The sequence below is a fragment of the Coenobita brevimanus genome, chromosome 64, assembly GCF_032717465.1.
Source record: "Coenobita brevimanus isolate Jiangsu-jjx chromosome 64, ASM3271746v2, whole genome shotgun sequence".
Taxonomy (NCBI): domain Eukaryota; kingdom Metazoa; phylum Arthropoda; class Malacostraca; order Decapoda; family Coenobitidae; genus Coenobita; species Coenobita brevimanus.
This window is the reverse complement of record NC_137017.1, coordinates 616,610-630,849: the sequence shown is the minus strand read 5'-3', so window position 1 is coordinate 630,849 and position 14,240 is coordinate 616,610. Positions and strand designations below refer to the sequence as shown.

At 43.9% G+C, this 14,240-nt stretch overlaps 1 protein-coding gene across 1 annotated transcript in view; it reads left to right on the top strand.

Annotated features, from left to right (window-relative positions):
* Window positions 1–11,800: 11,800 nt before the first annotated feature.
* Window positions 11,801–14,240, top strand: part of LOC145404604 (prostaglandin E2 receptor EP4 subtype-like) — a 43,518-nt gene continuing 41,078 nt past the window's right edge. Inside the window, exons 1-2 of the mRNA XM_080276122.1 lie at window positions 11,801–11,811; window positions 12,000–12,046. Of these exons, the coding sequence (XP_080132248.1) occupies window positions 11,801–11,811; window positions 12,000–12,046 (58 nt within the window). The remainder of the gene's footprint in view (window positions 11,812–11,999; window positions 12,047–14,240) is intronic.

Genomic DNA, 14,240 nt, shown 5'->3' with positions numbered 1-14,240 from the left:
TACGAATTGCATACCGCAAGTAAGGTGTTACATCAGAAACAGGTAGTGAGTAGTCAGCTGGGGGCTGTTGAGAAGACGCAGCTTTAGCTAAAGTATCTGCCCTCTCATTGCCCACCACACCAACATGTGCAGGAACCCAACAGAAGTCTACACGGCGGCCACGGCGGCCAAGAAGAAAAAGCCACTCTAAAATTGATAAAACCAATGGATGGGATGCATTAAAAGACTCCAGTGCAGACAAAGCACTACGTGAGTCACTATAAATCACAAAAACGGATTGGCGGAGAGTAAAAATGATTTTAAGAGCGTACAAAATTGCAGTCAGTTCTGCTGTATACACTGAAGTAACGCCAGGAAAGCTACCGCCCCTACTAAAGGAAGGGAAGAAAACACCAAATCCTACTTCAGAATCAGTCTTAGACCCGTCAGTATAGACGGGGACAGAACCCTCATGAATGGAGGCATGTTCTAAAAAGAGAGAGAGGGACACCTGAGAGGGAAGCGAGCCCTTTTTTTCAACAACGGACCTACAGAATGTCACGCGAGGGAGTAGCCAAGGACCCACCCTTGGGATCCGATGTGGACAAATTGCCAGTCTCGGGAGAGAGAGGGCTAGCATAACAGACCGGACCCTGTAACCAAATGGCTTTGGGAAATTGGGACGGGTCTCAAAAACAGAAGATCGGGAATCCTGTGAGACAATGGCACAAGAAATTGAGTCTGGAATGCGGTGAAGACGATACCAACACCTCATCATTAGCAACTGGCGCCGCAAGTCCAAGGGGAGTACACCAGCATCTACCAACAAACTTGGAATTGGGGATGATCTGAATGCCCCGGTTGCCAGACGAACACCAGCAGGATGCACAAAATTTAACATCCGGAGGCGGGCATCTGTTGCAGAGGAGTAGATCTCACACCCATATTCAACTTTAGGAAGAATAAGAGACCTATGCAAGAGGAGGAGGGTCTGACGGTCAGCACCCCAAGAGGTATGAGCTAAAACCCTCAAAAGACTCAAAGCTTTAAGAAAAGCCACCTTAACAGAACGAATATGAGGAACCCAGGTTAATCTTCTATCAAACAGAAGACCCAGAAACCGCGTCTCTTCCACACAGGATATTCTTCTACCATAGAGATACAAGTCAGGGTCTGGGAGGACTCCTCGAAGACGACAAAAATGTATAGCCACTGTCTTTGCTGCAGAAAATTGGAAACCGCGTGCTTCTGCCCAGTCAGAAATTCTATGGAGAGCCAGCTGCAACTTCCTCTCTATCAGAGACATTCTAGACACAGTGAAAGAAATCGAGAGGTCATTGACATATAGTGATCCTCGTACACCATCAGGAAGTACACTGATGACGCTGTTAATGGCTACAGCGAACAGAGTAACACTAAGGATACTCCCCTGTGGTACTCCATCTTCTAGTGCTCGGGCATTAGAAAGCACTCCTCCCACTCGCACCCTTAAAATTCGGTTAGATAAAAACTGTTGAATAAAAACAGGTAAGCGCCCACGAAGACCAAACTCATGAAGAGAGAGTAAAATACCATGACGCCAGGCAGTGTCATATGCCTTTTCCAGATCAAAGAAGACCATGACCTGGTGTTGGTTAGTGGAAAAAGCCTCACAGACAGAAGATTCCAAGGACAGTAATGCATCAGAGGTAGATCGCATTTTTCAAAAACCATACTGGGCAGGGGATAAGAAGTTACCTCTCTCTAAAAACCACACAAGCCTAACATTGACCATCTTTTCCAAAACTTTACATATACAAGACGTCAAAGAAATAGGCCGATAATTCGTCGCCCGTAGGTGATCCTTACCTGGTTTGGGGATGGGGATAACTACAGCAACACCCCAACAAGCCAGAAACTCCCCAGAACACCAGATCTTATTAAAGAGTGAAAGCAAAAACAACAGGGACTCATCAGACAGGTGGCGTAAAAAGGCATAAGGAATATCATCAAAACCAGGAGAGGAATCATGGCACTGCGACAGAGCTGACTGGAGTTCAAAAATTGAAAATGGAACATTGTAAGGCTCTCCTCCAACAGAGGTAAAACTGAGACCACGAGATTCTAGGCGCCGACGGCGGCAAGCCAAAGGTGTATCTGCATCCTTCTTTGACACACTGGCAAAATGGTCAGCAAGCAATTCTGCAACAGCAAATGGATCAGCCACAGTTCCACCTGGTGCAGATAAAACAGGAGGGGATGGAACAGTAAATTTACCTGAAATTTTCTTTACCCGGTTCCACACCTGGGTGATGGAAGTCCTCGAATTGATGGAGGAAACATAACCCTTCCAGGATGAACGCCTGGCCTCCTTTAAGACCCGCCTCATATGAGCTCGTGCCCTCTGATACGCCACCAAATACTGAGGATCCCCACGGTGACGACGAAGTCGTGAGAAGGCGATTCGTTTGGCTCTCACTGCGGAACTACACTCCGAGTTCCACCAAGGAACTGGACGTTTAGGAAACTGACCCTTTGTTTTTGGAATAGATAATAGGGCTGCTGAATGCAGCACGGTATTGAAATATGACACAGCCTCCGTAAGACAGCCAAACTCATTGACAGAAAGGGAAATGGAACTTAATTCCCTGAAATATGGCCAGTCAGCCTTATCCAGAAGCCAGCGAGGAAGACGTGGCTGAGGTCCACCTGCACTAGCAGTTAAGAGTAACGGAAAATGGTCGCTGCCATACAGGTCTGGCAACACATCCCAGTTAAAATCTAAAAGAGCATCAGCTGAACATAAGGACAAATCAATGGCAGTAAAAGTTCCTGTCTAGCTATGGAAATAAGTCATTATATTGGAGTTTAAAATGCCTAACTCCTCATCTTCCACTAAAGAGGCCAGCATAACACCCCGAGAGTTGGCCTCACTGTTTCCCCATAGTGGATGGTGACCATTCATATCGCCTAGTAACAGAAAGGGAGAAGGAAGGCTATGAATAAGGCGTTCCAGATCCGCCCTTTCAACAGTTGCACTAGGAGGTAGATAAAGACTGCAAACTGTGTACTGCCGACGTAAAAACATCCGGACAGCAACTGCCTGCAAGGGACTGGAAATATCCAGATGACTAAATAGAATATCCTGGCGAAGGAAGATGGCAGCACCTCCATGACGACCTTGGCCCAGCACAGGATCAGAATAAAAAGCATTGTAGCCAGAAGGACCAGTAGGAGCAGTATCACCAACCATGGTCTCCTGGATACACATGCATATCGGAGTAAATTGAGAAACTAGATGACACAGTTCCTCATAGTTAGCATGTAAACCCCGACAATTCCACTGGATGATAGAACCCATAGTGGAGGGGAAAATTATTTAAGTGCATGACTGTACACCTCCTGACATGAGAGCGGGTTTGGAACGATGCTTAGGAAGGCCCTTGGTAAGAGACTGTCCAGCACCAGGAACCCGCGCTTTATGTTGAACATCCGCACTCTTCCTTTGAGGTAGAATAATCCGAGAATTGGACTTCCCAGTGTCAAAATTTTTGCGGGAATGTGGGGGCCCTGACGAGCCTCCAGAGAGGGGGACTGGCACTCGTGCTGAAAGGGGGACAGTCTTCTTTGGTATGCAGGTACGTCCACTAATGGGTTTGCCACGGGCAGCAGCATGGAGCCCAACAGGAGGGGAGGTGCTACTCTGGACCCTGCCCGGGGCCCCCAGTGAGCTGAGAGGTCGAGCAGGAGGGATTAGGGTCCTGGCCTCCGAACGTGGAGGGGAGAGGGCAGAATTGTCTGAGTTAACTGGAGGAGAAACAACCGGTACCACAGAGGAAGAAGTGACCGACTCACCTGACTTGTTGGAGGGACCGCAAGCTGCCTCAGTCAGATCAGAGCATGCTGTGCCATCAGAGGGACTGCAACCACTCGTGCATCCCTCAGGGCTGGGGTCCTGACAAGCAGGGGAGGGCTTATCCCCTGGCTTTAGAGAGGGTACCTTCATGTCTGAGGCCACAGCGAAACCATCCAACTCGGTATCAATGACCGGGACATCAGTATCTATGCCCAATACAATAGCACCGTCAGAGTGGCCACCCTGATCAGCATGGGAGGCTTTAGTTGGGGGAACATCTGTCAATGACTCAGTGGACTCACGAGTGCGTTTGTTGGAGGACCGTTTAGGGCTATGTACCTCAGCCTGTACAAGTTCGGATGGAATCACAGAGGTATTCTTGGGCATATTCTTGGAGGTACTAACTGAGGTGTCTTCTCCATCAGTAGTTTCCACCAAAGTTGCAAATTTATTGCTGACAGGCACCGAGAGAATCTGCATCCTATCAGACGTGTTGGAGGTTGACCGAGTACCCAGACTCTCACGTCGTTGAGAATTCTGTTCATCACCACCAGAATTGCGGCCTGACTGGACGGACCGTGATAGAACTGAAGCAAAGGAAACTCCAGGTCGTATATACATAGACATGACTCTGTGTTTAGCTTCCTTAAAGGTAATCCTTTCACGAGTCCGCAAAGACAAAACCTCACACTCAAATTTGTATTTGTCACAAGCTTTGGAGGTAGCTGCATGGCCACCTCCACAATTGACACAGGTCTCTGTACCAGAACAATCTATATCTTCATGGGAAATTCCACATGTAGCACATATCGCAGTAAGGCCCTGCAACAATCGTCGACAGTATTTGCTAACGTGGCCAAACTTTTGACAATGAAAACAGCGTCTTGGACTGGGTATATACAGCTTCACCTTTAAGGACAACCAGGCAACCTTAATGGAAGAGGGAAGCTGAGTGACCTCAAACGTTAACAAAATGGAGGGCGTGGGCAAAAGGACACCATCAATTTTCTTATGAAATCTTTCCACTTTGATGACTCCATGTACCTTCATTTCCTCAAGAAGCTTTGCTTCTGAGTACCTAAGCAGCTCTCTAGAGTAGATTACCCCACGAGATTGGTTGAATGTGGGATGCGGCAAGCATGTAACTGGAGCCCCAGATACCTCAGATAGAGAACAGAGTCTGTCTTTCTCCTCTGGGGAGGTAACCTCCACAAGCAGGCTCCCATCGTGCTGTCGCAAAATTTTTGGCTCCCTGCCACATGTCTTAACGATTGTTCTATGGACTTAAAAAATGTCCAGGTCTGCCACTTTGACACCCTCTACTGCCCGGATCACCAAATACCGAGCAAAGTGGGCTTGTTCATAAAAGCCTGGCAAGACCTCACGCGGGGATGTAATTGGGCCAGACTTTAAGTGGCCCAGATGTTCCTCATATTTATTGTTTATTTTGGTTTCCATTAAAAATTTAATAACTTCATTCCCCCACTCCTCCACCCACCACGGAGCCCAACAAGGGGAGGTCTTATGCCAGGGACAATGACACTGGCGACCCCAGAGGTAGCAGGGAAGTATACGCGGGTAACCACCGGGGAACCCGAACAAGGGTGACTCCAGGACGGTAGGAGCCACCAGGCCCCCCAGTGCCCACTTGACCCTAGCCAACGCATGACCAGCCGATTGACCTGGTCGGGCCCAACCAGGCCACCCGTCTTGCCAGAATAAGGGACCAAAGAGGTGTATTGCTAGCTGCAGGGCGCAGCATACACAGCGTCGCTCAACCTCCAGGACTCCCGTCTCCCAGCATTACGGGACGCCACGCACGGCAAACACGTGGGGAGGCAACTGTCCTGCCCTAGATGGCAAATGGGCATGGACTAACATCACCAGCAGGCCTCCTCCACCAGTGATGCAGGGGGCGCTTGGTCCACGTAGCTGACAAATACCGAACCCTACAAAGGTAGGCATGCCTCCAAAGTAGGTGGCACCGCCAACCATGCTTCAAGCCCCGCCACCACGTCAAGGTGACCCCCTGCAGCGGGGAAGGTGGTTATAAAATGCTTGTTTTCGAATGTTCAGTTGTATGAGCCATTCATCCTTGCGAGATTGAAATATTTGGTCATTCGCTAAATCATGACAATTGTTAAACACTTCCGAGGGATTTCCTTCCTTTAACACCTGGGAATATGGTTCACTCACATTTTGTTTAGTTATTGCTTCAATTGTTTCTATGTGATATTTTTCTTGTTGTTCCTTAATTTCCTCCAAAACAGTGTATATTTTTCTCAATATATGTATCATTTCAGACTCACGTGAACTTTCAAATTTAGTTATATCACTTGATCTGGAATCCATATTGAGAAAAAAGTAGTACACGTCTCCCCTTCACAAGAAAAAATAAACAGGCTTATAAGGTACGAAAATCTTCTTGTGGGGAAATATATGTATAAATATGTATGCACACTGATGCCTTTTATTAGAATATCGACAGCATGCACACAAACAGGAGACATGTACTAAAATTGTATATTGTGAACTAAAATCAAAGTTTAATTAAAATACATTCCTCTATTTTCATAGATTCTCAGTTAAAAATAGTGGCCCAGGAAGAGGTGTGCTTCCTACAAGTGACTGATAGCCACTGATATTTGGTATGAATTGTCCACTGTTGTTAGTTTCGTTTCGAGTTGTGTGAAGCTTCAGTTGCCCCATTTTCGTAATTCGGAAAAAGATTTGTTTTTTGAAGCTGTAATTGGGTCAGTGTCTCATAGATCTCTGTTCAGTAATGGTTTAAATTTGCTTATGGAATATTTTTCCTTTGATTTTCTTAATATAGGATCATCCTTTTTTACTTTATAGAAGGGCATAATATTGAAGTTTGGAGAACATTTTTTTGCACATTTAGCTATGTGGGTATTAACATATAAACCTTTATCGTGATTAATATGATCCCTATGTAGGTTAGTACGAAGCCTGAGATTTGAGGTCTCGCCTATATAAATCTCTTGGCATCCACCGCAGCGAATTACGTAAATGCAGTTTTGTGTCGAGCATCCCATGTTTTCGTTAATTTGGAATGTGTAGTTGACACTGGGAAAAGTGAATTGACTGCCTTCAATTATTTCCACGCAGAGTTTACATTTTTTGTCTTCACATTTCTTCACTTTGAAACTAGATATATTATTAAACCTAGCCCTTGTTAAAATTCTTTTTAGATTATTGGGTTGCCGCTTTGCTTTAATTAAGGAGACATCTTTATATATTTCATGTGTTTCAGGTGCTTTTTGAAGAACATTAATTGTACACGAGACTTCTTTCAAGTGATCATCATAATTTGGGTTATAGGTTGTTATATATGGTATTGTGTGTGTATCACTGGCTGTTTCTTTATTACTGGAGCTGCGAAGGTTGCCTATGGGTACTTGTTTAGATCTTTCTAGGCCATTTTTTATTATACTTTTGGGATATCCACGTTGTTGAAGAAAATCTTTCGGTTCACTTAATCTTATTTCTTTTAACTCAGGTTCTGAAACTATTGTGCATATCCTCCGTGCTAAATTAAATGGTATGTTATTTTTTATGTGTCTGAGGTGATTAGAACTATACTGTATAATAGATAATGTTTAGTATCAGTTTCCTTGTAATGAATGTCAGTAATTATTTTCTTATCTTGCTTAATGAGTTTTATGTCCAGGAAAGTGACTGTGTCTCCACTTGTGTCACATGTAAATTACGAAAATGGGGCAACTGAAGCTTCACACAACTCGAAATGAAACTAACAACAGTGGACAATTCATACCAAATATCAGTGGCTATCAATCACTTGTAGGAAGCACACCTCTTCCTGGGCCACTATTTTTAACTGAGGATCTATGAAAATAGAGAAATGCATCTTAATTAAACTTTGATTTTAGTTCACAATATTCAATTTTAGTACATGTCTCCTGTTTGTGTGCATGCTGTCGATACTCTAATAAAAGGCATCAGTGTGCATACATATATACCGGTATATATTCTGTAACCATAGTCCATTTCAAATTTGAAATATAGTATGGACAGGTGTAGAATGGTGAGTCACAGGTGTTGCTAAAGAAACCCCGCGAATGCCAAAATAAAGACGCCGAATTAGGGACAAAAGTTCGCCTACATATTGTTGGCTAATATTCCTAAGCTAACAAAGACTTGCTACGTTTCTCTGCCCAAAGATGATTTTTTCTGATGTGGTGCGTAAGGGAGGAAAGTGACAGACATGCCCTAAGCGTGAAGTAAACGTAGTAGAACAGCTGGTGAACTTTCTGCCCCTGATTATATCCTCAATATTGTAATGACAACTTTTTTCTTGTTTTCGAGAAGGGAAACACTTTTCGTCTGGTCTCTGTGAACCCGCTTTTTTCACTGGCTAATTTTAACTCGTTCCTAAAAATACCTTCAGAGTGACAAATATGAAACGTGCTATACGTGCAGTAAGAAAATATCAGTCATACTACTTGGCCTAAAACTGCCATCTCTCCCTCATCAATACTGAGTTGTAGCAAGAGTTTTATACTAGAATATGGTGCTAGTAACGAGGAAGTGCTATGGAAAGGATGTCGAGCTGTAGTACTGTCTCTTTCTGTCATCGAGTTACGTGGTATATGCTGCAAAAGCCCGAAATTCTGGGCCAAGTTAGTGTCAAAACAATACAGTGAACATGCTTTTTAACTTCTTGTAATATTAATTCCTGTTCCTGAAAGTACCTTGAGAATGGGAGATGAAAAATGTTTATGACAAAAATTATTGACTTTAGTTGTTTCACCTTAACTTGGCCTAGAGTTCTGTCCTTTTGCAGCTTGTGTCACGCAGCTCAGTGGCAGAAAACGACAGTATTACAACGCACCATCCTTTCCACAACGCTTCTTCGTGACTAGCACCAATTTCCACTGTTAATCTATTTTTACAACTCAGCTTTCAAGGTGTACAGATAGCAATTTTGATCCAAGTAAAAGTAGGAGCCTATAGTGATCTGTCATTATGGAGAGGGTAACAAGTCTCGCCTGAGCCATATCAGTGAACCTGCTTTTAACTCCTGCTTATTTTAACTCGTGCTGATAGAAAGACCTCTTAAGATGACAGATGGGGGAAAAAAATACCATGACAAAAATACGAACTAGTAATTTTCTTATTTTTAAAGCTGTGTTTATCTATTATTTATTGGTTGAGAGAGGAACCCTTTTCGTCTCATCCCCGTCAATGATTGTGCCTATACTCTAACTTGGCCTAAAACTGCCATATCTCCATCTTGAGTGCTGAGTTGTAAAAACATATTAACACTAGAATATGATTAGAGGCAGGAAGATGTGCAACACTGATGATGTAGCATTGTCCTTTCTTGCCCTTCAACTACGCGGAGAGGTTGCCACTAAACTAGAAAAAATTCAGAACAAAGCTGTTGGAATTTTTAATAACCCTGCAATTAAAAACAAACTACCTCCCCTACAGGTAAGAAGGAATGCTGCCTCCCTTGCATTATTTTACAGATACATTTACGGCAAATGCTCAGAAGCAGTTTCGTCCATTGTGCCACCTCTCCATGCCTTCCCTCGTGCCACATGGGCATCTGGTAGCGCTCATGACTGGAATGTCACACGGCCATATTGCAGAACTTCAGCCTATCAGAATTCTTTTATTCCCCGAACTGCATCTCTGGTGTATGGATTGTTTTTTTGTTTTTTTCATTTGTTTTTCCTTCCTCTGTTCTGTTATTTAAAAAAAAGTATGACAAATAAAGTTCCACTGATCACTATGAGACGCAATCTTTTCTCGCAATAGCAAGGTAGTGCTCCGCCGGAGAAGCATATGTTTTATCTAAACAATAATTACGTCGCATCATCGTGACACCCGTAGTCCTTTAGGCTTAGAGGGTTCCCAAACAATTTTTTACTTATCAACATTTTTCTCCATATGACACGTTCATGTTTTCTTGCAGTCTGTACGCCATGTCGATTGCAAAGATATGAACACCATGCAAGGGAACATCTAGGCACACTTTGTAATCATACATCACTAAGGAAAATGCACTAGGCCTCACAAAACCGGCAAAAATACTGCCAAATATCACAGCCCACCCCGACTTACATTCGTGTAGGGAAGTGTTAATGTCATCAGGGTTAAGATGAATTGTACCACATTATTTTGGGGTGGGATTCATAGGGTTGGGATTTACGGCCTGTTTTATGTCCCTATTGATGATGATGATGATGATTGATGGTAAGGAGACGAGATGAAACATAGAGACACCCGAGTTTTTATTTATATTTATTTTCAGACACTTTTTTTTTTTTTTTTTCGAAAGCTGGTGAAAACACTGGATTTTTTACAGTGCATACAACATGGGAGAGGGAGATTATGAGGAGCAATAGTGAGTTTTATTAACTTAAACATTACTGTATTATCCTCGTTGTTTTGTTACGGGGAGAGATGCTGACGAAGAACACACACACACACACACACACACACACACACACACACACACACACACACACACACACCTGCTCACTTTCACTTAAGTAAACACAGACATACTCTCACTACCTCTTTTTTCTCACGTACTGTACACACGCACTTACATACATAGCTTTCTTCGGTAATCACAAATTCATACATACATAAATACATACATACCTATTTATTTATTCATTCATTCATACATACTCGTACATACATTCACTCATTTACATACATACATACATACTTATTTATTCCTGCATACATAAATATTCATTCCTACATACATATACATACATATTCATTCCTACATACATACATTCATATATACTGTACATATTCATTCCTACATACATACATATTCATTCCTTCATACATACATACATACACACATATTCATTCCTACATACATACATGCTCGTACATACACACACACATGCACATATACACATACATATTCATTCCCGCATACATACATACATATGCTGTTTTCTTAGCACAAAAACAAAATTTCTCTCTCCCTCTCTCTCTCTCCCTCTCTCTAACAATGCCGACCAACAAAGAGAGTGAATTACTGTAGAGACAGCATGCAACCATCCACCATGCAACTGCTACTTCTGCATGACTATCCTTCAATGGTGTGTCAGGCAGTGTGGTGTAGTAATTATCAAATCCCACGAACAGTACCTTCTATTACTATCACTACCACTATCGCCGCCAGTACTATTACCACTCTCCCTAAACCTACCAGTACTATTACCACTACCCTAAACCCAATACCACTACCACTATTACTACCACTAACCCTATCGGTATCATTACCACTGCCACTACTTCTACCACTGCCACTGTCCCCGCCATTACCACTACTTACCACCACCGTTACTACCACTACCCCTACTCGTCGACGTTCACGAAGCCAGCCATCGACCTGACGTGCACCATCAAAGCCTCACACCCCAGCACCATCATACCGTACCGCGCCATTAACCCCTTCACCACCAGGACATTTTTTAACATTTCATTTTCTTACTACATCCAGATGATTTTTACACAATTTGGAGGAGACGCTTTGAGCTGGGGGGGGTGGGGGGGTTCGATACAGCCTTGGTTAATCCCTTCACTACGAGGGGGTTGGTTCTCTTGAGCAAAATAAAACAGTCTGACATTAGCTAAAGCAAGATAAAAAAACGGGTCCTCGGGATGAAGGGCTTTCTTCAATATGGTTTCGCTTCTTATATTTTACTCTTGCCTCCTCCAGACGATTTTATTCAGCTTTGGAGTAGATGGGTTAGCGTCTCCATCAAGGCCTTCGGCAAGATTGTGTACTTTTTCCCTATATTTCATTCTTGCTGCCGCCAGACGATTTTATTCAGCTCAGGAGAGAGACGCACCGCAGTGAGGAGGTTAATATCCCTCTAACTGTTGTGGGAGTACGTCTAACAAAACTGAGGTATGAAGCAGGTGTAGAATGAGACGGTGTAGTTGCGGAGTGGGTGTGAGGGCATGCCAGCTGTGTAAGTGTGTGTGACAGGTATGAAAATGGGCAGATATGGAGGTGTAGGGTGAGGCGGTGTAGCTTCGACGTGGGTAGGAAGAAGTGCCAGTGCAGGTGTGGAAAAGGTGTATGTAGACAGGATAGGTGTGGAGCAGGGGAAGGCTGAACATGTGTTGTACTGAAGTAGATGTAACTTTCCCAGTGCAGGTGTGGGAACAGGTATGGTGTGAAGCGAGAGGAACAAGTCAGCGCAAGTAAGTAAGTGTGTGTGTGTGTGTGTGTGTGTGTGTGTGTGTGTGTGTGTGTGTGTGTGTGTGTGTGTGTGTGTGTGTGTGTGTGTGTGTGTGTGTGTGTGTGTGTGTGTGTGTGTGTGTGTGTGTGTGTGTGTGTGTGTGTGTGTGTGTCTTCGCAAGCACAGGTTTGGAAAAACAGAGTTTTAACCCCTACAGATGTGTGACTGGTGTGGAAAATGCGTAACAGAGCTTTACAGGGTAGCAGGTGTGGAGGTGTGGGGGGACAGGTGTGAGGTGTGCAGTAGGTAGAGATTTAGCAAGTGTAGGTGTGGAAAAGGTGCAAATTATAGGGACTGCAGGTGTGGCAGATATGGAATTTTAGCTACAGCAAGTGTGGGGTGGGGTTTGGTTGAGTAAGTGTAGTGTGGTGTAGTGCGGGGTGGGGTTTGGTTGAGGTGTGGTGTGGGGTGCGGTAGAGTAGTTGTAATGTGTGGTGGGCAGGTGTGGTGAGGGATGGGGTGGGGCAGGTGTGAGGAAGGGTGAGGTAGGCATGATGGGGAAGGAGTGGGGTGTGATGATGTAAGAGTGGGGTGCGAAGGGGCAGGTGTGGGGTGGTGAGGAGGCGCAGGTGTGGGGTGTGGTAAGGCAAATGTGGGGTGTGATGAGGCAGGTGCGTGGTGGGTCAGGCGTAGGGGTGTGGGGCGTAGGTGTAAGGTGTATCGGCAGTAATGGAAGGGTTAGGGGGGTCGGGTGTCGAGAGGAAGCGACGCCCTAGGGACACCACAGCACCTGGTTACCGTAGAAATATGCAGACACTCTCTCTCTGTGGACACCGTGGAGAGAGAGAGAGAGAGAGTAATGGAGGAAGATTGCAGACCAAAAGACAGGATGTGGAAAACAACAAAGTAACTGATAATATGGCTCCAGTTTTACATGAACAAAATCAGCTCTGCATTATCTCACCCACGAATTTCTTATCAACATTTCCCACCACCTTTTTCTTCAATTAATAATGTGGGTTTTCTAGATGAAAAACTCTTCTAGAAATATTAAATTCGATATGGCACTGACCTTCTCAACTTCTGTGCTGCATACATTATCATATTATTTATTTACATGGAGTACAGTCCTTCATTTGACTGTATCCTTATCATTCAGTCCGATGACGTAAGTTAAAGCGTATTCTTGCTACTACCAGACGATTTCATTCAGCTTAGGGGATATTTTTGGAACTTCAGGGGTTAGATAATGCCTCAGTGCATCTCAAATATACAAGGGGCCTTTCCTAAAATCAATAAAAACCGTCTGCAAGTAGTAACTTAGAAAAAAAGTGTCACTGAATCCAAAGGGTTAAATGTCACACTGTTATAAACTGTTAAGACGGAAAAATATATACAGTCAGAAATGTCCCTTACATAGAAGTTTCAACAGTTTTTGCCCGACTTGGATCCACTCGAGGATCGCGCGTATTCAGATTATTTCCTGTTCTCGTTGCAGTTGAGACTCCAAAAGAATTTCATATGAGGCAAAGCTGCGAACACTGCTCATCGATAATCCATACTTGATAATCCCATTTCCGGCATGTCAGGGCACGCACCGACGTCACACACACACACACACACACACACACACACACACACACACACACACACACACACACACACACACAAAACGCGTTTATGTAGTTTTTATTTCATTCTTGCAATGTCCACACGATTCTAGTCAACTCTAGAAGGATGTCTTATAGTGAAGGGGTTCATGAAGGCTGCATCTAACGCCTCAAGGTCGAAAAGTCTCTCCTCAGTTAAGTATAAGACCCCGAATTTATGAAGAATTAGATCATATTAATTCGCCACAGGAACAAAAGCGTTAATGACGTCACCTGGTTTAATGACGTCACACGGCCACCACGGATTGTGTATGTGCTGGGTATGATGGAGTGTAGCGTGTCATTGGTATATCAGCTGAGTATGTCTGTGTATTCCGTAGCGCTTCATGGTCATATGTCGAAAGGTTGGCCAGAGTTCAGAAGCTAATCAAGGTTTCTGTGAACACTCAGGCTAATTCTAAAATGCTTGCACGCACTCAGTTTTATCTTACGAGGCTCTCAACCACTTACGCTGATTATTCACTGTCTAGACCTACTCTGAATTACTGCAATATGCTGGCAAGAAGAGAGTGAGACTAAATTCAGAAGGGGAAACTTTCGAAAATC